Source organism: Thamnophis sirtalis, unplaced genomic scaffold (genome assembly GCF_051295495.1).
Source record: "Thamnophis sirtalis isolate CommonGarterSnake01/CBP01778 unplaced genomic scaffold, rThaSir2_p1.2 scaffold_15, whole genome shotgun sequence".
Taxonomy (NCBI): domain Eukaryota; kingdom Metazoa; phylum Chordata; class Lepidosauria; order Squamata; family Natricidae; genus Thamnophis; species Thamnophis sirtalis.
The window spans coordinates 36,795,854-36,823,413 of record NW_028261395.1 but is presented as its reverse complement, the minus strand read 5'-3'; the positions used below and the strand labels follow the sequence as shown (position 1 = coordinate 36,823,413).

At 41.8% G+C, this 27,560-nt stretch overlaps 1 protein-coding gene across 1 annotated transcript; it reads right to left on the bottom strand.

Moving 5' to 3' along the window:
- PPA1 (inorganic pyrophosphatase 1) lies at positions 1–26,984 on the bottom strand. The gene is made up of 11 exons (XM_087701879.1): positions 26,859–26,984; positions 17,962–18,026; positions 14,818–14,871; positions 13,998–14,117; positions 11,088–11,174; positions 8,576–8,702; positions 5,562–5,689; positions 4,704–4,789; positions 4,418–4,487; positions 2,455–2,494; positions 1–1,538 (listed from the first exon to the last, which is right to left on the bottom strand). Exons 1-11 carry the CDS (start codon positions 26,929–26,931, stop codon positions 1,513–1,515), a joined length of 876 nt encoding a protein of 291 aa, XP_087558005.1. The 5' UTR covers positions 26,932–26,984; the 3' UTR covers positions 1–1,512.
- Between the last annotated feature and the right edge of the window lie 576 nt (positions 26,985–27,560).

The following is a 27,560-nucleotide window of genomic DNA, read 5'->3' as shown; positions in this document are numbered from 1 at the left end:
TCCTTGTTGCCTTCCATCCAAGAATATCTTCCCAGACTAGCTTTAATCAGGTTAAAATTACTGCCCTAACTACAAAAGGTTGGGCGAATGAAAAGAAAATGGATGTGGATTAAGTTCCTTTGATTGAATCATTTTAGGCATTAAATTGAAGCGTTCCCCTGCATCGAGTTCTATTTTGTTCTGCCTGCAGTGCAGGCCACAGTTGAATTCTGGAAAGAATTGTGTGAAAATGCAAAGGACTACAATAAGGAAGCAAAGTGGATACATGACTTTGAGAAAAGCATTGGTAACAAACAAATGCAAGTATTAGAAATAACAACTGAGATGGTTAAAAATCGAGTAAAAAAGGTAAAGAATTGGACATCACCTGGAAAAGACCAATTACATGGTTTCTGGCTCAAATATGACCAGTTTACATGGGTTCCACCACAAAACCGCGAAGCCCTTATCCGCGCCGACATAAGTGGGGAGGCCAAATCCGCGCCGTTCGAAGCGCTAAGGAAAAACGCGACTCTACCGCGATGACATAATTGCGGAGGGCAAATCTGCGCCTTCCGAAGCACTCAGCACCCTAAACCTAACCCTAAACCTAACCCTAAAGCAAACCCCTAAACCTAATCCTAACCCTTACCTTAATTTAAATACTTAATTTAAGTACTGAGACTTGCACATTGAAGTTTTAAATTTATCAGACTTGAACATTCTGATTCTACAAAAAACCACCCTACTTGGAACAGCTTATATCCTCCAACGTTACCTTAACAGTTCCTAGGTCCTTGATTAGGACTCGAGCTGTTGAGCTACCAACCAGCCCCAAAGACTGTGAATCTCACCAAAGATTAACCACATAATAATAATAAACTGGGTTTGAGACCAGATGGGCAGTCTCAGGCTATTATAGCTTATTCACTGTTTTGTATAATGACTGGTACCTGGGTCATTTTATATTGGTTTTCCATTAAATCCTAGCACACTGTTAATTTATTATCTACTGACTGCATCAATGAATGGAAGCAGCCATAAGCAGCAACACCACTCAAATTACCTTCTCTGGTTCTACATTTAATCTCAGTTCCATGGTTTGTTAATTTTGTAAGGTACCTTAAGACTTAAAAATGGCATTCAAGGAATGAGAATGTGGCTAAGCATTCAGAATCAGTGTGAGGTTTCCTCCCCCACCATGTTAAAATAAACCTGTCTGACAGAGGGGAAAAAAACCCCAAACCTAAAATTTTATATTGGAAAACACTGTGATAAACCTAGCAAATGACAAAATAATATTGATACAGAATGTGTCAGTGAGTTTCACGATATATATTTAAAGACTTTAGTTGGAGTTTTACATCATCTAATCTCTCTCTTTTTTTAATGTGTACAGTGGACTGGGAGTCATAAATTACTTATTTATAAACATATTGTTTTGGATTCTCAGCTAGTTCTTCACAAATGTTCTGCACAAATATCTTGATGAGTAGGCAGCAGCTTCTGTAACTTTTGTCCTTTGGTCGAATTTCAATGGCAAAAGAACCACCGGTCCACTGGTTGGAGAGAAAAGAAATGGGGGAATACAAAATGTCAGCACAATCTGTTTCAAGCTATATAGTAATTATAGTGGCTTAACAGAAGTAAATCATTCGGAGGCAATTTCTCTGAAAAATGGCAGAAGCCGGGAAAAGCCAGGGAAAAACACTCATATTGAATACACTTTTTAAAAAAAAAATTGAAATGGACATGGGTTTTAGCTGAACAGCCTTTGCCAGCGCATGATGTGAACGTCTGACAATCTGCATATCAGGAAGTCAGTCCTTCGACAATGTATGGGGAAACTCTTTCCATACATATTAAGAACATGAAAGGGAAAGCATCTTTAAGTGAAGGGATCATAAACCGAGATGGCTGAGCTTCTGTGTGTTCCAAAGGGATTTCAATGTGGGAAGTTTTACAGCTATGGTTTTCTTAATGCTTAATTCTGTAGCACTATAAAGCAACAGAACGTACATTTGGTTTCCAATATGCAGTTTCCAGAACAGCAATCATGCTAAATTGCCACAGTCTAATCAAAGTTACATATATGATAAATCAGATTTTAAACCTCATAAACTTATGCTCTTGTAATTATTAGTCTTTAAAATGCCTACTTCTTTCTTAATAAAAAACAAGACATCTTAGTAGACATCAAAACCAATACTGCAACCTAAATTGGGGTCTATATCTGTTTAGCATAGACATAATGGATAAATATCTTACTCTGGCTTACATTCAGCCAGGTTTAGTATCCCAACCAAATGATTGACTGCTTCTGTCCTTAAATCTGTTTTGCAATATGCAGCAAACTATAAGGTACAAATTTGTTCAGCATATTCAAGTTAATATGAAAAACAGGAATTGTCAATCTTAACTGTCCAACACAAAAATACATATATTCATATTTCACTCCAAATTAAGATAACTTACCTTCAGCTGGTAGTGGATTACAGGTCCCACAAGGAGGTAGCTGAAAAAGAGATTTCATTCAGAATTTTTTTCTTAATTCAGAACTGCCTATAAATCAATATCAAATATTTTATAATAAATGTAAAAATCAAATTTTGATAGTTTTGGAAATATCTTTGTTGGCTGCATGCAAGCTGGAAGAAGCTAGCTGGAGAAGGAAAGTGTCAAAGATGTGTTTATTAGGCTGTGAGTTTTCTTCTGCTTCTGTTTCCAATGTTAGTGAGAAAAACGGGTATTAAGATTATTGCAAGCCAATTCTAAGTAAAATCAATTAAACATTATTTTGTATTTCTGCTAACAAAGTTCCTTAGATTATTTTTTGAAACAGAGGAACAAGATGAAACTAGATGAACAGAATTAGCATAGTCAGCCTGTAGAAAAGATCAGAGGCAACTAAATTGTAAACTGCCCAGAGTCACTTGGTTGAGTTGGACAGGTACAGAAACTGAATGAATAAATACAATAAATTAATAAATTAAACTGACTTAAAAGGAGTTTGTGGGGGAAAGAAAACGTCACAGCGAAGTATACTTTTACCTGTTGTGCCCTCGCTTAACAAATGCCCTGTTTAGCAAACGTCTGAGGTTATGACTCCCCTAAAGAGTAACTTTATGATTGGTCCTTGCACTTACAATTCTCAGTGTCCTCGTGGGTGCATGACCGAAATTTCGGCACTTTGCAACCAGTGGACATTTACAACTGGCACAAAGTCCATGACCACGTGATCAACATGGGCATGCTTTTTAGTCAGATTCTGATAAGCAAACTCAATTGCAAGCTGTGGTCACGTGATGTCTCACTTAAGGATCGTGGGTTGACTTGCTTAATAGCAATAGCAATAGCAGTTAGACTTATATACCGCTTCATAGGGCTTTCAGCCCTCTCTAAGCGATTTACAGAGTCAGCATATTGCCCCCAACAACAATCCGGGTCCTCATTTCACCCACCTCGGAAGGATGGAAGGCTGAGTCAACCTTAAGCCGGTGATATTAGAACCGCTGAACTGCAGATAACAGTCAGCTGAAGTGGCCTGCAGTACTGCACCCTAACCACTGCGCCACCTCGGCTAATGACCAAATGGGAACGGATGTCATAGATCTATCACAGTCACATGACCTTTCGCTTGGCGATGGGGCTACTGGTTCCAATTCTGATAATTAAGTAAGGATTATTTGTAAAGTGGATTCCTAAGATACACACTAGATCCTCATGGGGCTAAATTTCACAACCAATACTGTAAGGCAATGATGGCACAGAAAAGTCATGCGCACATGCATGTGCTCATCAGGGCTGTCCTCCGGAAAAGCCAAACTTCTGGGTTCTAGCATGCCTGCGTGTCCAATGATCAGCTGGCCGGCACACATGGGCAGGCTGGTTTTGGCAGTGCCACGTGTGTGAAGGGATCGCGCTCTGGAAAGGCTGAACTTCTGGATTGTGGCGTGCACACATGCATACACCAGTTTTTGGCACTGCTGCATGTGTGAAGGACAGCTGATCACCATGTGCACATGCGCACCAGAAACCCGGAAGACAAACAGGCAAGGCCATGCATGCTGGGTGACATGGCTTTATGTGCCACTTTGAGCCGCATGCCATAGGTTCACCATCATGGCTAGAAGGGCTAGAAGGTAAGGCTATGTATATTGACTAATTACTAATATTGACTAATAAAGGTAATTTCTCTTCAGTATCAGAAAGGGTGATCCCTACAATGGTAAGTGGGAGGAACGCTACTGCCCTCAGGCCTAGCTTGTGGGCTTTCTCCAGCCATTGTAGAGTCTCTGGGAGCAAAATGTTGTTGTAACTACTAGACCTTGGATCTGATCTGGTATTTTCCTTTCTTAGTTTCCCCAGAATACAAACAGTATTTCCCGATAGATGTCCCAAGACATGAAGGAAACAAATGTTTATCAGAACTGCTTACCGCTGTCACAATGGCTATGGCAGCATTTTGACTGCAACAGAAAGGACTCTCTGTCAAAGTTGCATTTGTGCTGGAAAGCAAACAAATAAGTAAGTAAATAAATAACCAGGTGTTTCTCCAATGCACTAAAGTAACATATCTTGAAACATACAAAATAGGGAATAAAATAGGACATAAATTCCATAAGATATTAAAGCATTAACTTTATACACAGGTTAACACATTCATTTAATTCATCTTCCCAAGCCACTTCTGGAAAGAAAAAAAACGCAGTGTAACAACTTACCAACAAATCTCTCCTGCATCTGTTTTTTTAATTATTAGAGCCTTCCAATGGTTATGAGTGCTTTTAATGGTATCAATTGCAAAGTCCTGGGATTTAAAAGGGGAAACAAATTCAGTCTCTTCTCAGCAGCCTGATATAATAATATGTTGTGATTACAGCAACATACATAGATACATACATACATTTTATCTACCATATTGTTACACTGCACCATAAGGTTTTGGATTGAAACACTAACAAGGGTAGTGAAGCACCTCTATTTTTCAGATAATAAGACGCACCTAGAGGTCTTATAGAGGAGGAAAACAAGGGGGGGAAATAATTTTTGATGTCTGTGGATCCCGTTTTTGCCCTCCCTGGCCCCCAGAAGCACTTTGCAGGCCAAAAACGCACCCATTTTTGGCCCAGAAAGTGCTTTTAGGGGCTGGGGAGAGCAAAATTCAGGTGTACTGAAGGTTCGGGATGCCGAAAATGGGCCTATTTTTGGTAAAAACGGACCCATTTCTGGCCTAAATGGGATCATGCAGAGCACTGCAGAGTGCTTCTGGGGACTGGGGAGGGTGAAAACGTGACACACAGAGGGTTCAGGAGACAAAAAATAGGCCCCTATTCAGTCTATAAGACGCACTGAATTTTTCACCCACTTTTGGGGGGGGGGGAAAGTGCACCTTATACTCTGAAAAATACAGTAATTGGGGGGGGGGCTTTACATATTTTCTAGTTAAGAACAACTTCTGAATGCAGTTTTGAACAAAAACAGCCACAGACATACTTTCATGCACTTGTATTGTTTGCATTAACAAGAAAAGCGTAAGCAGCTTCAAGCAGCGGCCAGCAGTAGACAGAATATATACATACCCTATCTTTAAATTCTCCATTGAATGCGAACTGGTTTTCTGGCTTCCCATCAGGGACTTTGTATCGTCTAAACCAGTCCACAGTTGCTTCCAGGTATCCAGGCTTAATTCTTCTGACATCATCAATATCTTAAATTTTTAAAAGGCATACATTCAGAACCTACTCAAGTTTTGCTCAAGTCTCCTAGCATATTTTACTCTTAATTTCCCCGGGGAACATCTTGCAGAAGAAATCATTCTGGTAAAAAACAGCCTATATTCCATCAAGAATTTGACTGTACATCGATGGCATTAATTAAGGACATTTCAAATTTAAGAGTAGGAAGCCAAAAGGAAATCAGATGAATATAGTATTCAAAATGAAGTTCAACTTTGCATGACAGCTATTTATATACAGGTAGCAGTGGTGGGTTTTACATTTTTTTTGGAACCTACTCTGTGGGTGTGGCCTGCTTTGTGGGAGTGGCTTGCCACCCATGTGACTGGGTGGGAGTGGCTTGCTGGCCATGTGACCGGGTGGGAGTGACTTGCTGGCTATGTGACCTCTATCATGGCTGGGAATGCTGACATCATTTTCCAAGTAATAGCAATAGCAATAGCAGTAGACTTATATACCGCTTCATAGGGCTTTCAGCCCTCTCTAAGCGGTTTACAGAGAGTCAGCATATTGCCCCCAACAATCTGGGTCCTCATTTTACCCACCTCGGAAGGATGGAAGGCTGAGTCAACCCTGAGCCGGTGAGATTTGAACCGCTGAACTGCTGATCTAGCAGTAGCCTGCAGTGCTGCATTTAACCACTGCGCCACCTTGGCCAAGAACTTCCCTTCCTAGATTGCAGCTTTAGCTTCCTTGAATGTTAACACACCTTCAGGCCATTCAAATACAGACTAGTTGTGATCCTGGAACCATATCACATGCTTTACATATTAATATCATATTCAATGTAATCATTATTGCTAAAAAACAAGCAGCAATTAGAGTAGTTTGTAACAGAACATGGGCAAGAAACAAGAAGTTGATTCACCGCCACCCCCCCTATTTTAGCTTATTTTTGTCTTATCTAATATTTTCCTGCAATTCTTCCATAATCCGGACTAAAAAGAGTTCTACGTAATTATACTTTTAAAATAAGTTTGATGTCCAACAGATTTCCTACTTATTAATATGAACAGGTTCTGGCCTGTTGTTAAAAAAATAAATTCATAAATATATGCCCAATAAAAAAGAATAATAGGTTGGAGTACTGAAAAACTCAGCCAAATGGGAAAATCCAAAGGAAAAAAATTGGACTTCCTGCTAAGAAATAACAATTTATATATAGTATGCACAATACTTTTAGTTAAATTATTGCTGAACAATTTATAATAGTTGCATCAAAGTATTATTCTAAGATATTTGCCGCTACTACCCTACTTCCTAGATGTTCATTATTGTCTCTCCTCCCCCCCCCCCCGCCCCAAGATTTAAGGGCATGTGAAACAGTTTTGATTAAAGTTGCATGATATGAAACTTCTCTCCTTTGAAATAATATTTGGTTTTAATTCACCAATGAATCAAAAGGAATGTTTCACGCTTCCTTGTTACACAGCATTTGTTTTAGCTTTCCATAGCTCTCCCCAAAACCAACCCAGGAGGATAAAACCACAGAAATCTAATACTGTTGTGCACAGCTTTGCACACCTGAAAGGGACAGACAGGCTGCCACAACTTCACTGAGAAGACATTTCTGAGAAGAGAAACTTCTCCGGTCTGGCTGCACCCAAGCTGGTGGATCGCCCGTGTGATCAGAGCAACCGCGTGGCTCACATGCACTGGCTGTCTCCCTGGTGACGAGCGGGCGGTTGCGGGCGCTCCACCAGCTCGGGTGCAGTGGACCAGAGAAGTTTGTGCGGCACTGGCAGGCAGGTTCTAGGACGCCTGCCTGCCACTAAGGAACCTCCCTGGACAGCGCTTTTCTGAGCACGGGGAGACGGATGGTGCAAACTATTTCCTGTCTCCCCGTGCTCAGAAAAGTGATTCCATTTAAGTCCTTTGCTGGCAGGCAGGTTCTAGGACACCTGCCCGCCAGTAAGGAACCTCCACACACAGTGCTTTTCTGAGCAAGGGGAGACGGACGGGGCAGGCATTCCAGAACGTACTTCCGGATCCACTAGTGGAACCTCCTCTCACCAGATTGGTAAATTTCACCATCCAGTTCTCCTGATCTGATGCAAATCGGCCGAAACCTACCACTGACAAGTAGCTCTCAAGTTAGGACCACAATTGAGCCCAAAATTTATGTTTCTAAGTGAGACATTGGTTAAATGAGTTCCGCGCCACTTAACAGCTTTTCTTGCCACACCTGATAAATGAATCATGGGAGTTCTTAATCTGGCCTCCTCACTGATTTTGCTTGTCAAAAGTTACAAAAGGTGATCACATGACCCAGGGACACTGCAATCATCATAAATGTGAATCATTTGTCAAGCATGTGAAGGTAAATCACATGACCATGGAGATGCTGCAAACAGTCGTTATGTCTGAAAAATGGTTATAAACACTTTTTTCAACACTGCTGTAACTTTGAGTGCTCACTAAGTGAATTGCTGTTGAGTACTACCTGTAATCCTTAACACAAAGAATATAACACCAGCCCAACTCTGTATCAGTTGCACACCAGAGGTGGTATTCAGCAGGTTCTGACCAGTTCTGGAGAACTGGTAGCGGAAATTTTGAGTAGTTTGGAGAACCGGTAAATACCACCTCTCACTGGCCCCACCACCATCTATTCTTTGCCTTCCGAGTCTCAGCTGATCGGGAGGAAATGAGGATTTTGCAGTAACCTTCCCCTAGAGTGGGGTGGGAATAAAGACTTTACAGTATCCTTCCCTGCCATGCCACTAAGGCACGCCCACAGAACTGATAGTAAAAAATTTTGAATCCCACCACTGTTACACACTTTCCATATGTGGAATTTCAAAACTGGAAAAAATAAGGCACAAACATGTCGGAAATCTCACTTCAAAGCTACTTACTATTCATATTAGCAGCTTCAGGATCATTAATATTGATTGCAATGATCTTCCAGTCCGTTTCACCTTCATCAATCAATGCCAGCGTGCCCAGAACTTTCACCTGAATTATGTCGCCTCTGTTGCACACCTGTTTGAATAAATTTACTCGTTAGGTAGGATTCAAATTCGCACAGCTGGTTTTACTAAGCCAGAACAGGGGAAGTAACAATATTTCCTCTTCTGCCTGATTGCTCAGCAACATGAATCTTGTGGAAAGAATTCCAGTGTTCATATTTCACTAAATCAGCAGCTTATTCAGAGGCTGTTTTTGGACAACAATTTCTATAGGCAAGCTTTTCTCAGGTGAAGAGGAGACTATTTTCAGCTAAGATAGGTACTTTTCATTGTGCATTACATTCTTCCAAGAAATGCCTTCACAATAATATCTTCAAACCAATACTATATAAGCATAATGTCTGGGCACCTACTGGTTTTGCTTTCCACATAGTATTTAAATATTCAGGCTATGCATAGAAATGGGCATGTCTGCATTCCATAACATTTTAGCTTTAATTCTGCAGCTGCACCAAAAATACATAATGCTGTATTAAAAGATTAGCCCTTTCTGCATCTAGTAGGCTCTCTATCAACTTCTAAAACAGCGGTTCTTAGACTACAATAATTTGGATATACCCTGCAGGGCAATGGAACTGTTTGTAACTGCTTATCTGTGAGCCATAAATCCAGTTTGGGATTGTAGCTTCAAAACATTGTGTAAAACAACAGAATTTGGTGTTTTGTCAAAAATGCCATGTTTTCTTTTGTTTTGCATAATCAAGATTTAGAGTGGGGTGATGCCACCCTGGACCTTTACCCCCAGGATACACGGGGGGGCACTGCCAGGCTGCAACTCACACAGGTCCAGCCACAACCAGAAGTTTCCCTCCCCAAGCAAGAGCACCGTTTTCTGCCCCCCCCGGGGGGGGAGTAATCACATTATTTCAGACGAGAAAAGGGATATAATTGGATCAAACAGTTTTAAGAACCACTGAATTAATGGGACACTGGATGGATAAGCCCTTATTATTTTAAAGTATCCCTGCCATTCTGAAATATAGCCCTTCTCCACCCCCACCCCCAGTAGAATCTGTTCTGAAATGTTAAAATTGCATTGACACTTCCTATCATAAAACTTTAAAATTCTTTAAACATTTTCTGTACAGGTAATCCTCAAGTTATGATGGCAATCGGGACCGGAATTTTTTATCACTAAACAATGTACAGGTAGTCTTCAACTTACAACAGTCCATTACAACAGTGACCGTGACTGAAAAAAGTGACTTATGACTATTTTTCACACTTATGGCCATTGTCACATCCCTATGTTACCGTGATTTATATTCGGATGCCTGAGTACTGACTCACATTTATAATGGTTGCAGCGTCCAGGGGTCATGTGATTACCTTTTGCGACCTTCTGACAAGCAAAGCATTTAATGACTGTCTTACTAATTGTGATTCACTTACAAAACTCACTTAACAATGGGGCGTGCAAGCGCGGGATGGGGGCGCATACATGGGTGCTACACACGCTTTGGGCACTTGGTCCAGAAAAGCTTAGCCACTCCTGCTCTACGCTTTTTAGCTTAAGAGTCGGTCTCTTGCCCCCAACAATTTGGGCCCTCATTTTACCCATCTCAGAAGGATGGAAGGCTGAGTCAACCATGAGCTTGGTGGGATTTGAACTGTCAAATTGCAGGCAGCCAGCAGTCAGTAGATGTAACCTGCAATATGGCATTCTAACCACTGTGCCACCACACCTCATAATCCCTGACGTCCCTATTGCCCTCATTAAGTGAGGATCCAAGGATTGGCACCTGTTAAGAGTACTCCCTGCCATTTTTTGCTGGCTTCCAACAACCAAGGTCAATGGGGAGCTTGGCAGAAAGTTGCAAGTTCCAGGTGGTTTGTATGCAGACTAGCTGGCAGGCAAGTAGTTACTTCCAGGTGGAAAAAAGCAAGGGGGAGATTGCCTGCTACTGGGGATGGGGAGAGTGTGTGAGTAGCTGGGAAGACACAAGGAGAGACGCTGGGAGAATGTGTGGATGGGTGAGACTTACCTGAGCAACTTGCAACTTTCCCTGCTGCCTTCCCCACTGACTTTGCTGGCAAACTGGCAGGGAAGGTCATTTATTATTGATCATGTAATCACGGGACGCTGCAATCATCCCAGGTGCGAGCCGATTGCCAAGTGCTCAGATTGTGATCGCAGAGGTGCTGGGACAGTTGGAACTTCAAGGATAGGTTGTGACACTCATTTGTCCAGTGCCATCATAACTTCAAATGGTTGTTGAACAAGTGGCTGTTAACCAAAACTCCTCTACGTGTAAAAATTAGCCACTACTGCTTTTGCATATTGATAGTGACAGCTGGATGAACAGCCTGATTGCAAATATCTTCATAATAACTTACTGGTAACATTGCAAAGATGGTTAGCAAGCCCCAAATTTCCACCTGAAAAGGGTTTAGTTACCTTGTCTCCAATTTCACAAACATCGATTGGATCGTTGTCTCCACAACAGTTGGTATTTTTGTCTTTATGCATTGGATCTTCCCATGTCTGCAAAATAAATAGTTTCCTTTAAGTACTTGCTGTGCAACCTTCCTTTCATCTCAGTACAGCTCAATTAAAATTCAAAACGGTAACAGTATGAAAATATTTTGCTCTTTATGCATTCTATAAAGGAATTCAAAACTGTTCTTTTTCCACTGACAACCATACAAGAACTGGGTAGCTGGTAGTTTGTGATGTATTTGCTAGAAGAGCAAGAAAACAAGGAATTGCTAGAAGAGCCGAGGTGGCGCAGTGGTTAAATGCAGCACTGCAGGCTACTTCAGCTGACTGCAGTTCTGCAGTTCGGCTGTTCAAATCTCACCAGCTCAGGGTTGACTCAGCCTTCCATCCTTCCGAGGTGGGTAAAATGAGGACCTGGATTGTTGTTGGGGGCAATATGCTGGCAATATGCTGGCCGCGCGAGTGATCATGGGCGCACCACGGTTCGCCCATATAACACCAATCCTCCGTGAGCTGCGCTGGCTACCTGTTGATCGTCGGGTGCACTTCAAGGTCTTACTTACCACCTATAAAGCGCTCCATGGTAGTGGATCTGACTATTTGAGAGACCGCCTCCTGCCAATTACCTCCCTGCGTCCCATCAGATCGCACAGAGTAGGCCTCCTCCGAATTCCATCCGCCAGTCAGTGCCGACTGGCGACTACGCGGAGGAGAGCCTTCTCAGTTGCAGCTCCGACATTATGGAACAACCTCCCCGTGGAGATCCGTACCCTCACCACAGTCCAGGCCTTCCGCACAGCCCTCAAGAACTGGCTATCCCGTCAGGCCTGGGGATAGGATTACTCTCACCCCGCCCGAATGTTGAGTGAATGTTGTGTTTTTATGACCAATTTCCTTTAATCACGATTTTTTTTCTTTTTAAGTTTTGTCTTGCACCCCCTTCCCTTTATTGTTGTAAGCCGCCCTGAGTCCCCTCAGGGAAAAGGGCGGCATATAAATTTGCAATAAAACAAATAAAAAAACAAACAAACCCTGTAAACCGCTTAGAGAGGGCTGAAAGCCCTATGAAGCGGTATATAAGTCTAACTGCTATTGCTATTGCTTTCAAAGATATAATGTAGAGGTGTCAAACTCAATTTCACTGAGGGCAGCATCAGGGTTGTGTTTGACCCCAGGGCCCAGGTGGGCGTGGCCAGCTTGACATCACTCGTGTCAGGGCATCTATGGCATGAGCACTCTGCCAGAGAAAACGGGCTCTCGAGCTCCGTTTTAGGCTGGGGTGGCCTCCTGCAACCCTCTGCCAGCAAAAATGGAGCTTGGGAGGGTCGCATTTTTGCTGGCAGAGGCACAGTGGGCCGTTCCTTCACTATTTCCTAGGCGGCCCCACGGGCTAGAGCTAAACATCCTGCGGGCTGGATCTGGCTCCCGGGCTTTGAGTTTGACACCCCTAATATAATAGATCCCCCACAAAAGGGTACCGGATTCAAAGTTCTGATGTCACCCCCTCCCCCTCCCCACAGTGCACATTTTGTGCACTCAGCAACTGGCCTGCATTTACGACCATTTACAGTGCCTTGTGATGATATACTGTGATTTATGGCCATTTTGCCAGAAACAGGTGCATAGTGAACAAGTTCAAGTTTCTCACAGGATAATGCAAGCATTGTTTATGAACATACAAAGTGCAAAACAATTTGATATAGAGTCCACGGCACTTCACATGAAATCAGAGCTACTTCAATGTAAAGAGGTTATCTCACATCCCATGTGATTGCAGGGGCAATGTTTGCTAACAGGAAGTTATAGTTCAGGTCTGCTTTAATAGAAATTGACCTAACTTCCTTCCGGCTGAGAAACAGTGTTATGAAAATCTGGCAAAGACAGCTATGGAACACATTGTATTTCATATAACAGCACATGCTATCTGGAGCACCAAGGATACCAGCTTGGGGAATAAAAAGGATATAAGGGGGGCGGGGGATCCTTAATGAGATGAACACAAAGCAAGTTATGTGCCACTTTCTACGGAAAAGCAAACTTATGATCAAGACAGCTTTGAAATCTAAGAAAGAAGTTAAGAGTAAAATAAACTCACAAAGCCAACAAGTCAAAAAGAAAAGGAAAGCCTCATTATCTTTTTCCATAAACTACAGAAGAACAGAAAAATCAGTCAGAAGGAAAATTGACAGAAAAGACAATAATAAAATACTCCATTTTAAAATTGACAGAAAAGACAATAATAAAATACTCCCTTTTAAAGTATATTGGGTTACTAGATTTTGGATACAATAGAAATAAAATCTATCCACATCATTAGTCTCTGTGCATGCATAAGTTCGTGCTTAAAATACCTGAAATTTACATGCGTAAAATCCCAGATGTTCTGCTCTGATGGATACCCTTTTCCCTTTATCAGACTGTTAAATTGTATTTTAATAATAATAAATCCATTAATTGGATTAAAGTACATTGATCCAATTCATTTAATATGCTTTAATCCAACTCATTTAATGTTAAGCGTTTGATATGGTTTCCATGGACAAATTTAAAAGACAGCATTGATTGAAATAAATATGAAACCAAAATTGATTCATTGAGCATTCCTATCATTACTATCAACATTGGTTTAGTTCGTTCAATCTATGCTGGCTTTATGAGATCTCTTTGTGTTTTTAAGGCTTCTTATGCTTTAATAAAACAGTTCTTTCTCTTGTAACGCAGGCAGCTTGCTTGTTTACAACCTAAGGTGTTTTCTTCTTCCTCCAGAGAGTTTGCCCACAGTTGTCTATGCAGTGGTACAAAGTTCCCCTTCATTAGTGTTGTTTGTTGTTTGGAATTCATAAAAAAGATACGGTAATATTAGAGTACCTGTGGAATAGCGCCGTAGTTCCAGATATATCCCTTATGGGGAAATACATTAGCAACGTAACGTAGCTTTCCTTTCTTCACATCTTGTTTAATTGGATTGAGAGGATCCTTAGTTGCAATCTAAAACAGAATGTACTTACTTTAGTACTCAGTTTAAAATGAAAAAAATGTAACTTTTTGGGTAGATGTTTTACTTAATATTTCCAGCGATAATTATCCTGATTAATAGTAACCAATAACACACACACACCCACACAAAAACAGAGTGTGTCTCATTAGAAAAGGTTCAATTTAAGTATACTTTGGACTTTCGCTTTAAAACACTTACTAGATTATATACAATTAATAGCAGCCAATTTGAAATTTAATAGTTAGTCCTCAGCTTATGACCAAATCTGAGCCCAACATTTCTGTTGCTAAACAAGACAGTTGTTACGTGAGTTTTGTCCCATTTTACGACCTTTCTAGCCGCAGTTGTTAAGTAAAACACGGCAGCTGTTAAGTTAGTAACATAGTTGTTAACTGAATCTGCCTTCCCCACTGATATTGCTTGTCGGAAGGTTGCCAAAAGGGATCACATGACCCAGGGACACTGCAACCATCATAAATATGAGTCAGTTGCCAAGTATCTGAATTTTGATCACCTGACCGTGGGTGCAATGAAACTATGAAAAGCGGTCGTAAGTACTGTTTTCAGTGTCATTGTTACTTCGAAAGGTGACTAAATGAATGGTTGTAAGTCAAGGACTACCTCTAAAGTAAACTAGTTTTTATGAAGTAATTAATGAAGCCATCGACTACAGCACTCAAGCTGAATTACCTCCATCTTAGCATTGGTCCATCGAGGTATTTCCACAACCATGTTGAAGATGTGCTGAAAAGAACATAAATTCAGCAAAGTACATATAAAATATAACACAGAGAAATGTGCTGTCGGTCGTCTTTCCTGAATTGTCATCCAGCAACTATCCTTCCATGGAGCTCCCCAAAATGTTTCCATTCCCATGAATATTATAACTATGATTTTTTTTTCTCCTTCCTGCCCACAAATTTTGCCCAGAGTGTAGCTATTATCCAAATGTTAAACTGGCCCTATTATAACTTTCAATTGGGAGGAGATGCTTGTTTTTCCTTACCTAGGGAATGGGAAGAAACCTTTGACTTTTCAGAAAAAGATGTAGAAAAAAATTTCTCTTCTGTTTTGCTTTATTAATTAAGGGTGCTGGCTCTCTGGAATATTCAGACACAAAATTTTATTGACATCGAAGCAGTGGGGAGAACCCCAAAATCTTTCATTTGCTAATGCGGCAGCAAATATCTTTCATACACTAGAGAAGGTAATAATACATTATTGGAATACAGAATATATATGGGCTATGCACATCTGGTGCCACTTCCTACTTACCAGTTTATTCTTGCATTATTCACTGCCCATTAAAAGGATTTAAGCAGTCCTGAACCCTAATCCTGGTTTTCCATAAGCTTAAGGACAAGAGGGCAGATCAGCTTACTTTAACACAACCAGCTTAGGTAACTATTTTTTCCCCTTCAAAGATTAAGTTATTTAAAAGTCCTTTTCACTGTCTAGGTCTGTCCATTTATGATAGAAGCTCAATCTTTGCTGTTAAGCAACTGCTGGACAGAAATGCTTCAAAAAAACAAAAAAAACAACATTGAGAAAAAAATCACCATCAAATTCTGCAAGTTAGGAAAGAGAAGCAATTTTAGCAAAATTTCAGAAGAAACAAAAGGTTTTGAACGTTTGTTTACACACAATTTCAGATCATGTTTACGTGGTTCGGTGAAGCAATATTAATTTGGAATATAATGATGGAAATAATCCTGGTAGGAATAAATTTTAAATGTCTCCAATACCAGAGTGAATGATGCTTTATAACACGATTAAGTTTATCATGACAATGCGAATATTGGAAAGTGCTAGAGACTAAAGATCATAATATTTTGCTCTAGGTAGAATTTTGAATCCTGCTTCCTATTTCTGCATTTTACCTAATGCTGACTTGCAATTTTAAAAAAAGCTCTTACAAGCTGCATTGGGGTAAAGGTAAAGCTTCCCCTCTGACATATGTGCTAGTCATTCTCGACTCTAGGGGGCGGTGCTCATCTCCATTTCAAAGCTGAAGAGTCAGTGCTGTCCAAAGACATTTCCGTGGTCATGTGGCTGGCATGACTAAACGCTGAAGGTGCATGGAACGCTGTTACCTTCCCACCAAAGATGGTCCCTATTTTTCTACTTGCATTTTTACATGCTTTCGAACTGCTAGGTTGGCGGAAGTTGGGACAAGTAACGGGAGCTCACTCCATTACGAAGCACTAGGGATTTGAACCACCGAACTGCTGACCTTTCTGACCAACAAGTTCAGCGTCTTAGCCACTGAGCCACCGTGTCCCGGATTGGAGTGATGACCTTGCAATTCTAACTTTAAAGCTGGCTATTCTTGTTTATCCTCAGAACTCATCTTCGATTTAAGCCGCTGTCAGTGCGTGCAGATTCTCGGTTTTTCAAACACTTGCATTCTTTTCTCATATCTGTTTTTCTATTTATTTTATTAGTTAAACTGGCAATGTGGCAGTAAGAAGTTCATTTGAGGCATTTACGTTTTTGAAATGTAACCATAAATCCTGATTATCTCAACCGCTTGTCCATGCAGTATTGCTGCCTAATCTGGAGCCCAAGTGTTTATAATGTTCTGACCAAGGCTACCCAAGAGCAGGAAGCAAACTCCTTGTCCCGACAAAAAACCCTTTTATAAATTTACTGTGAATTCTGCTCATTCATATCCAGCAACGTCTTTCAAGAGAGGATTTACAATCACAGACCTTATCTGGCGTGGAGAGCTGACAGGCTGATATCTGCAAAACTTGGCAAGGAGAGAGTCACGAACCAATTAAGCGAACTCATTGTCTCCTGCAAACTCCACTCTCTTTTTGCTCCTCTTTTATTCCCTCTGGGAGGGGCCATTCATCGTCCAACCGTGGCCTTACTCCCAAGTCTACCCTTAGTCCTTAGCTGTTCCTTTCGTCCGGCGCATGTGCACACTGGGAACAGGCTTCAGCTGTTTGTCTGCCCCACTGATGACTGACTCTGAAGGCAGCTGATAACTGGCATACGGCTCTGGCGCCCTCTCTGCTTCTGACACAGAGCCCTCATCAGAGCCTTCCCCAGACTCCAGGACTGGCCGATCTTCCTCCCCAACCTCCTCACTGTCTGAATCTGCTGCCAGCTCCACAGGCCGCTGGCGGGCCACAACACATAAGAACTTTTCTTGTTCTATCTGAAGCTCAAGTATTTTATTTAACTTGACACTTTCATTGAACCAGTAAAACATAATGTCTGGGGCTTATTTGCTGATTTCCTATAGCAGCTGGAATAAAAGATATGTAAAATCCCAACGAAGCATAAATTAGGCCTGTAGCTAGACTAGATGTCTGGCACAGCAGCGTTTTCAGCCAGCTAGGCCATTTAATCATGCTGGGGAGATGAAAGAAATTTTTTAAAAAAATTAAATCGGATTTTTTTTATTGTTATCAAATTTATTTTAATAAAATGTTTTTGGAGTAAAAATCTATCTAAAGATAGTTTTCTACTTATTGCACATTAATTAATTAATAACCTTTGAAAGGTCAGTAAATGAACTGTTGTATGTTGAGGACTACCTCTACAGCAGTTGCCTTGTATGGCAAATACAGAGATTAGATTGTGATTAAAAGATACACAATAAAAGCAATTTGTTTCCTTTAAAACAGGGGTGCCAAACTCGTGGCCGAGATGCGTCACGTGCTGGCCACGCCCACCCGTTTCAGCAATGGGGACAGAAGTCACATGATGACAATGTGATGCTGCGAGTTTGATACCCCTGCTTTAAGATGAATTACCTATTTAGCACATAATCATATAGTTCAGAGGAACAGGTGAAAGGAGAAAAGAAAGCATGTATATTACCTTGGCAGCATCTGCATATATTGGAATGTCATGGAAAGGAGAGATGTACTGTCCTTGATCATTTTCTGGAAACGAAAGAAGACGCCTATGATTATTATTAAATAAATTCAACACTAAGACAAAAGAACCTTAATAGGACATTTATGACAAGAAACAATTTCTGTTTTATCAGTAGGACAGGGAGCAGAGGTGGGATTCAAATAATTGAATAACTGGTTCTCTGCCCTAATGACCAGCTGGATAGATGGGGCTTGGTGGTCATGTGACCGTGTGGGTGTGGCCAACTCAATGTCACTCACATCAATGGGCGCTTAGCTATTACAATGTAATAAGGGTTAACCGGAGAGGCAGTTTCTGTAAGCAGGGCATTAAAGATTGGGCTAGAAACACCACCAGAATGTTTCCTTCCTGTCTTCCTTACAGGATTAGCCCTGTAAAGTGGGAAAAAATAATAGGCGATTTCTTCTGGTTCTCTGAACTGCTTAGTGAACTGACTGAATCCCACCACTGATAGGGAGCAGTGGGTTTCACTTATTTTTACCATCAGTTTGCACACTTTCACGCATGCACTTTGCTTGTGCCTGCGCCTTCCGCACATGCGCCTGGCCTCAAAAAAGGTGGCTAAATAAGACGGTATAGCACCAGGGCAGGTGGGCAGGCCCACCCTGATCTCAGCTACTGGTTTGCTTGAACCAGTCCGAATCAACTGAATACCACCTCTGGATGGGCCCTCTCCCCTCCTCCTTGATAATCTGCTCCAAATTGGTAAAATCTCATTTGGAGGATTCTGCACATCTGCAGAAAGGCTGCAAAAGAGGAGACGATGCCAAGACTCAATTACAGACGCAATGGATTTGAGTCAATAAGATGAGCATCTCTAGGAACACAAATTTAAAGACTTGATAGTCTCTGCAGTTAGTTTGCATTCCAATTAAGTCAAAATAGATGTTTTAGACAGAATTCCCTTGTGCTTCGTCTCGAATTATTCACTTGTAATAAGAAGAAAGTGGCACTTATGATCTGTAAAAAACCTTAAGGATATCCTTAACTTTTATCTGCCAGATGTTCTGCTCAGATGACTCCCAGTGATCATGTTGATTTAAATTCTTCTAACCAATATTTATAAATTAAACCTATGGAATTTAATGCAACCTTGAAATGACACAGACCCTGGGAAAACTCTTTCCATTTATGTATGTGTAGACACAAAACAATACAAGTAAACAAACTTCCTTATGTCTCCTTTCAGCTAATCACTATTCTGCCCACTCAACAAATTTCTGATTTAATGGAGAAGATGAAAGAATTAGTGACATACTCATAGTTACATTTAACCACAAATTACAACATGAAGTTTTTATAAGTTACAGCAGGGGTATCTAACTGGTGGCCTGCGGGCTAGAAGCGTCACACACAGGTATGTGACGTCATGTGACGCCGCAAGTTTGACACCCGTGGGTTAGAGCAGTGGTGAAATTCAAAAAATTTTCCCTACTGATTCTGTGGGCATGGCTTGGTGGGCATAGCCTGGTGGGGATCATGTGACTGGGTGGGTGTGGCAATATTCTTTTTACTTTTTAAAGCATTTTTAAACTACCCGTTCTCCCAAACTGGTACTTTAAAAATGCTTTAAAAAGTTCTGACGATAATGTGGCAGATTGTCAAAACTTTTTTTAAAACTTTTTAAAGCATTCTTTACCTACTGGTTCTCCGACAATTGGCTGTGTGACAATCAGTTGTGCCATGTGATTGTTGGAACTTTTTTTTTTACTTTTTAAAGCCTTTTTTTTACTATCTGTTCTGGCGAACAAGTAGCATTTTTACTACCGGTTTGGGCGAACCAGGGTAAGCCGGTGGCATTTCACCCCTGGGTTAGAGCATGAGTTTTTATCAACATGAAGGCCCCAGTTGCATCTACACTGACAGCAACAGCCGAGTGGGAGAAAACCTGTAGATGCAAAAGGCAATTGTGGGATTCAAATTAGTTAACAAATGCTAAGTCTGGATAGAAAAATATCATAACCTAAATATAATCCATGAATTACATTTGAATGCAGTAATTACTATAAAATAGCTAGCAACCTGGCACAAATCCTACATGACATAATCATCAGCTGAGATTCAACAGCATCTCTCCCTTTAAATCTGCCTAAACAGATTGGAAAAAAAAACTGCACACTCTTCCCATATGGTATGTAAGTGTTGAGGCAACTGCGGAGATGAATATCTATCCTGATCCAATGGTGGTAATTCTGTACGAAGGAAAAATACATAGGTTCCTCGCCCCTTTTTATCAACATTAAAAATAGCCACAATGAAGTCTACCACATCTTTGTTCATACAGGCTTGCATGGTTTTGTGCAGGCCTCGATGTGCACATATTGCCACCTCTCCTGTTTCATTGGTTGTCAATTTGCTTCCTTGTGCAATTCAAGATGCTGGTTGTCACTTTTAAAGTCCTTCATGGCTTGGGACCAGGTTATCTGAGGGATGGCCTCTTGCCGGTGATATCTACGCGACCCACTAGAGCGGGGAGACAAGGAATGTTGAGAGTCCCATCCCCTAGCAGGCTACACCTGGTGGGACCCAGAGGAAGGGCCTTCTCCGTGGTGGCTTCCTCTCTCTGGAACATTATTCCTCCAGAGATTAGAATGCCCCCCCCCACTTTAAAGCTCTGAAAAGAGAGATTAAGAGGGCACCACATGGACCGGCTCGATTTTACAACCTTTTTGCTGCAATTGTTAACCAAATCACCACAATCATTAAATGAGGCATCCCACGACTGTAAACTTGCAACCTTCTCTGTTGGGTTCCCCACTGACATTTTATGTCAGAAGCCAGCTGCTAGGAAGATGGAAAATGACAATCACGTGTCTGCAGGTTGCTACAAGTGTGTGAGTTGGTTGCCAAGTGCTCAAATCACAAGCATAGGACTCTGGGGACATTGCGACGGTTGTGTGAGGACCACTTGTAAGTCACTTAAGACGTCTGGTACTCCTGTGTGACTTTTTTATTTTGGTAGTAATTTTCCAGCTGTTTGCCAATAGTCATTCGGAATGGCGATTGCTATTATGGAATTTGCCTATCACACCACGCCAACTACGGCTGGTAACCTTTGGATAATCTCACCAGACATTTCCTGTATGGTGAACATGGAAATTCTTGCGGTCGATCATTGATAAGAAGGAAATTGCCTTAAAGGATTACAGTACAGAAGGCTGTTTTAATTTTACAGCTAGTACAGTCAGACTTTAAACTCAACTTGTGTTTGTAGAATGGCAGCAGGAAATGGGTGACTATAAAAATCACCTTCCAACTAGAAGGAAACTAGAGAGAATGCCTTTAAAAACTACAAGAAAGGCCATTATACTATAGATACCTGGATCAACTTATATTTTTCTTTTCCTCTCAAACTGAGCAGTTTCTGGTGACTTCATAGATGCCCCCAAATAGTTTCTTGGCAGTAATATAGCAGTATTTGGTTGGTGCCTCTTTCCAGGGCGCTTTTTAAAAACTTTCCCAAGTATAGATACCATTCACTCCAATCTCTATTTCATGGACCCTTTCCAACTGAATCACAGTGATTCATTTTATCACACAATTCAAACAAAGGGAGGGGGATCTGTCCTAAGCCCTACAGATGATACACGCATTACTCTGCTGTAATCCTTTACAGTGCTGGCCAAAGAAAAAAGCCACAATTGAGCAACACAGTTTAGCAAGATTTTTTTTTTTTAAATCACTTGAGGATGTGGGGATGCCAGTTTTAGAAAAGTGTCACCCAGATCATTCATGTGGTATTTCAAATCTTGCTAAATCGTGTTGCTTAACCTTGGCTAAGTGCAAAGACCTTTTTGCTCTTGGGATCAAATGTAAAGAACATCACAATGGAATATTTTAATGGAGAGTTAAATTTTCTGGTTTGAACCAAACAGAAAGATCGAGTTGTTAGCTGCCAAACAGTAAACGCTCTATTATTTGGATAACAGCAATTTATAAATTTAGAATACAGTTGCTGTATTAGATCATTTTCCATTCGTTGATCTATCTCAGTGGTTCTCAAAGTGGGCGGTACTGCCCCTGGGGGGTGGTGGGACGACTTAGGGGGGCACTAAGAGGCAAGGGGGTGGCAGGGGGACACTAAGAGGCATGGGGGACAGCAGGGGGGCGCTAAGAGGCAAGGGGGACAGCAGGGGGGTGCTAAGAGGCAAGGGGGCGGCAGGGGGGTGCTAAGAGGCAAGGGGGTGGCAGGGGGGCACTATGAGGCAAGGGGGACAGCAGGGGGGCGCTAAGAGGCAAGGGGGACAGCAGGGGGGTGCTAAGAGGCAAGGGGGCGGCAGGGGGGTGCTAAGAGGCAAGGGGGTGGCAGGGGGCACTATGAGGCAAGGGGGTGGCAGGGGGGCACTATGAGGCATGGGGGGGGCAGGAGGTGCTAAGAGGCAAGGGAGGTGGCAGAGGAGGTCTGCTGTACTGTACTCCTGACTTGCCTAGCTTAGCGCGTAGGTGCAGAAGGGAATGCGATGGGACTGAAAGTGGGAGTTCTTCCCTGCGTGGCTTCTGTGGAGGTGGCAGCCCAGTCTCGTGTCACCAGGAACCGGCGAGGCCACGCCTTTGGGAAGGCTTGGGTCTCACGCACACCTTCAACGGGTGGAAGGGCTGGGTTCTTCTTCGTTGCGTGAGACTAGCGGTTAAAACTGTTCCTCCAGCTGCGGGGGGGGGGGGGGGGAGGCCATGAATCCCTAAACGTAGCAATGGAGTTGTCTTCCCCGATTCTCGCCGTTTTACCCCTTCCTTCTCTGCGTCCCGCTGTATGGCTGTGTGGGTGAAGAGCTTCACAAGAGCCAAAGGTCCTGCCCCACCCGACATGAGCGCACGGAGACCCTTGGTCGGTCTGTCATGCTACGTAGAAACTGAACTGCTGCCTCTGTAAAAAATTGCAGGGGAAGGTGAAATTTTGGAATGTGATTCTTAAGGGGAAGAGCGTCTACTCTGCTTGAACTACTTTTTTGGTAAATAAAGATTGAACAGCGTACAAAAGAGGTTGTGGATTCTATTCCTTTCATGGTGGGGCAGGGCGTGATTTTTCATAGATGCACATTTTTTTTCTATAGTATTAGTATTGTTAATAGGATTCTTTTTAAAATCACCTGCATTAATAAACAATCTTAATCTTGCCCACTGCTGGAAATACTCCAGAAAATGTGTTTTAAATTAGTAATAATTTTTATACCATTAGCTGGTTGGCTGATCTACTGAAAGAGGGAGGCACATTTTGTTTAGAATAGTTTGTGGAATTGAGGCAAGTGGTTCTCAAGCTCTGACACACCTATCAAAAGTACCTTACAGTGCAGTTTAACATCATGTCCTGACTACATCCTTGTGTTTCCCCCCAAAATGAATTGTCATTGCCCTGATTCTCATTCCCAGTAATGAGTGAAATATCTTTAATCAACCTATCAGCAACCTATTTTTTTTATTTTTTCCATTTTCATACAGTCACATATATACTGTGCATAACCGGGGCCATACAACATTAAACAATAAACACAGCAATTCCTCTTGTCAACAATACCCCCCAAAATAGAAACCCAATATACCTCTTCGACCCTCCATACACCTCTTTCTTTCGCCCCCCTCCAACTTTCCATCTTCCCTCCATCATTCCCCTCTACCCTACTTCCCCTCCCCCTCTACCACTCCTCTCCCCCAGTCCACTCCCTCCCTTCCTTCTCACCCTCCCTCCAATCCTCTCTCCCGCTCTCTCTACCCCTCTTTCTTCTATCCCGCTACTCCTCCCTTTGGTGTATTTCTACTATATGTCAATATATTCAGCTTGTCCTATTTTTACAGTGAAATTAAAGAGCAACAGTATACATGTGCAATCGCATTACATTGAAATCTAACACATACTATATATCCCCCCTCCCCCCAACACCCCACCTCCCTTCCCCCCCCCCGACTTCCCAGAGCCCGTACACGGTATAGATTTTTAACAAACACAGTCTAAAATATATTAAGACAAAAGAAATAAAAAAAAGAAGTTAATAACATCTCTAGCAACCTATTATGGGGAACAAAAATGAATTTGGGAAGTGGCATATCTCTCCAGTGTTCACAAGACAGACACCTCTTGCATTCCTGACAACAGCAGAGGTCCAGCAACACTTGGTTTCTGGCTTTGTCAGGCCTAAAGAACCATGAACAACACATGGACTTACTTCTGAACAGTTTCTGTATTGTTGCTCACCTACAATCTTGCTAGACTACAGCAGTTACCTGCAATAATTATAAATATAATCGTAGTCCTAATCGAAATCGACTCCAGATTACTGAACGGGGTGATTTAAAACTCCTGCTAAGTGACTTAAAACCAGACATTGGGAAACTGGTATCACTTCATCAAGCCCATCCATCACATTAAGAATTTACTGAACAGTGAAGTAGTTACTAAATTTACTGAGTTTACTAAGTTATCAGTCACTAAGATTCTTGATAAATGACAATCAGACTTTGAAAACTTGGTGTCACTGAATCATGTTCAACAATTTTGTCGAATTAACATTAACTAAAAAGGTTTTTAAATTGGATTTTGAATGTGCAATTAATTGTTACAGTTTTGAATTTTACTGTTACTATCTTCCTTCCGTCGTGCAAACTGCCCAGTCACATGACCCCCCCAGCCACACCCACCAAGCCACACCCACAGAACCAGTAGTAAAAAAAATTGAATTCCACCACTGGGGGGGGGGGCATTGAGGATCAGTTTGTAGCACCAAGGGGGCGGTGGACTGAAAAAGTTTGGGAACCACTGATCTGGTTTAAAGAGACCTTTTTTGGAGATTATCTCTCTCTATATCCCCCACCCCAATTTAGAATCTGCAAACACAGCCAATTTACTTAACCCAGGGAGGTTACAAATAGTTTACATAACCCAAAATCACCATTTCACAACAGATTTTTTATGCAAGCATTATACCAGTACTTCACTGAAGTGATTTCCCCTTTCCTATACCCCAAATTCCCTCCAGTGAGGCAAAATAATTTTGTAATCCCATCTCCTATTGCTAAATTGTCAAGTTTCATTTTACCTCTAGGTAATTTTTCAAAATAGCCAGATGCCTACCCTGTTTCAATTCTTTTTACTAATTGAAAGCAGTGCAGTACAAATACATTGAGTAATACCATCTTGGGATTTAAGCCCATCATAAAACATTCTTCCAAATGAAAAAAAGTCTTCTGCAGTCACGACATAAGCCTAAATTTGAAAATCAGGCTTGTTAGATGTTTCATCTTTTCTAACCACTTGAAGAAACTAGAAGCATTTGAAATGTGGATTTACAGGTGGCTGTTACGTATAAGTTGGGTTGGCAAAATCACGAATGAGGAGAAAGCAAAGGGAAATCATCAAAGTTATTAAAAAGAAAAAGTTAGAATATTTTGGACATGTGATGCAATCACCTAATCCTCCAGGAAAAGATTGAAGGCAAATGAGATCCAAGCAGAAGAACAATATCATGGCTTCAAAATCTAAGGGACTGATTTGGACAAAACTCAGCAGCATTTCTTCATGTGGCTGTTGAAAAAAATAGGATTGCCAACATGATCGCCAATGTCCGATGATGGATATGGCACAAGAAGATGATAAAACAATCTACAATGCATAAACAAGCAAGTACAGAAGGTAACTGCTTTTAGCCAACTTTGGCTGATCTCAAAAAGCTAATCAGGATCAGACTTGGTTATGAGATAATCAGGCTTGCTGGCTGTACTTGAACAGTAAAGGGTAAACCAATTCTGTAGTGCTGAGAAGACGACAAGAAATAAATGGGTAGTGGAACTTGTTTCAAAAGAGACTATGTTTTTGGACACCATTTATGTAATATCTTTGCATGAATAGTAATAGAGGTCACTGATATTTTTTTGAATCTCAAGAACCAATTTTCAAATAGTCATTTAAGTGAAAAGAGAGAGAGAGAGAAAAGACTGATAGCCTTAAAAATTTAAAGAACTGAAAGTAAGGTTGCAATTGCAACACATATACTATCAAAAGACATACTCCAATTTCTTCCCCTTCACTTTCTCCACAGCCTCTTCTGGTTCTAGAAAACATACATTTCTCTGATTTTTCCCATGCTTGTATTGGTTTCTCCTCTTAAATAAATCATTTTAGTAGGACACACAGGCATATGAAAAAAAAACTTCAAACCAGCCCCATCTATGCTTCGGATACATTAACAAAATGGTCCTTGGAGGGAAGATTTCTATCATTCTCCTTTTCTAAAAGGAAGAAGCCAAATTCACGAGATAAATACAGATAATGTCCAAACCCACCAGGGATGCGTTTGAGATGCTTGCTTGAGCAAGGGGGGGGGGGGGAGAGGCTGGACTATAAGACCTCCAAGGTGCCTTCCAGCTTTATTCTAACTCTAAAATATTGAGGTATGAACGCCTTCCCCATCCATACTCCCTACAAAAAGCTGCAACTAAGCTCCAATGGACTGCAACTTGGCTTATTTCCGAGGACGCGTATTTTGTGATGACCCAGAAACTTTATTTTTCAGGAGGCACACCCAGGTTTACTCAGCTTCTTGGAAAGACCCTTCCGGGGACACGACAGGTTAGAGGACCGTTGCAGCCGCCCCAGAGGAAAGCCAAACGTTAGTTACACTTATCTCCCGCTGGAAGCCCGGTTCACGCCCTTAATAGCCGCGGGCGCCACGCAAACGGAGCCCTAATGCTGCCTTATCTTATTGAGCAGCATGCATTCATTGCCTGTGTCAAAGGACGGCTGGCACTGGAAGGATCCCCCGCAAGGCTGGCTAAACCCTAGTTACGCGCCCCGCCAGCCGCCCCCGGGAAAAGGAGCGGCTCTCCCGTCCTCCCGGCCAAGGACTCACTGAAGACGAGCCTATAGTCCAGGCTGTTTAGGGCGCCTCGCTCCTCCACTCGGTAACCAGCCATGGTGCTCATACGGGACCGGCTCCTGAAATGAGCCACAAGGGAAAGGCAAACGCACCGCGCAGCCGCTCAAGGCGGCCCCTGATTTGTCCCACCTGGCTCCCCCCATTTTCGGTGAGCCCGCCTCTCGCTGCATGGAACAAGCATGCCGCATGCCGCCACGCTGGTGCCGTACTGCGCAGGCTCCATTAGCTTTCTCTTTTCTTTTTTTTTTTCAACGCCGCTCCTCCGCCACACCTCCCGTTCGCCTGCAGAAGTAGGAAAAAGTGAGAGCGGCTTGCCCGCCGTTCGCTTCCGACTCTCGTGTTTTGGAAAGCTGAGCTCATCCTTTGGTCCGATTTCAACATGCGGACGGGGGAAGTGGGGCAATTATCATCCAGCATTTATTATTAAATATTGTGTGATATATTTATTATATATATTTATTATTAAATATTGTGTGATATATTTGAAGAGATAGTTACTCGGGGATCTCCCGAAAGTGTTTTTTTTTTCCAAGAAGCAACTGGATTTGTTTTTCTTTGAAGACGTTTTGCTTCTCATCTAAGGAGCTTCTTCAGTTCTGACTACTCAGTCAACAGTTCCGAGTTAGCCAGAACTGAAGAAGCTTCTTGGATGAGGAGCGAAACGTCTTCAAAGAA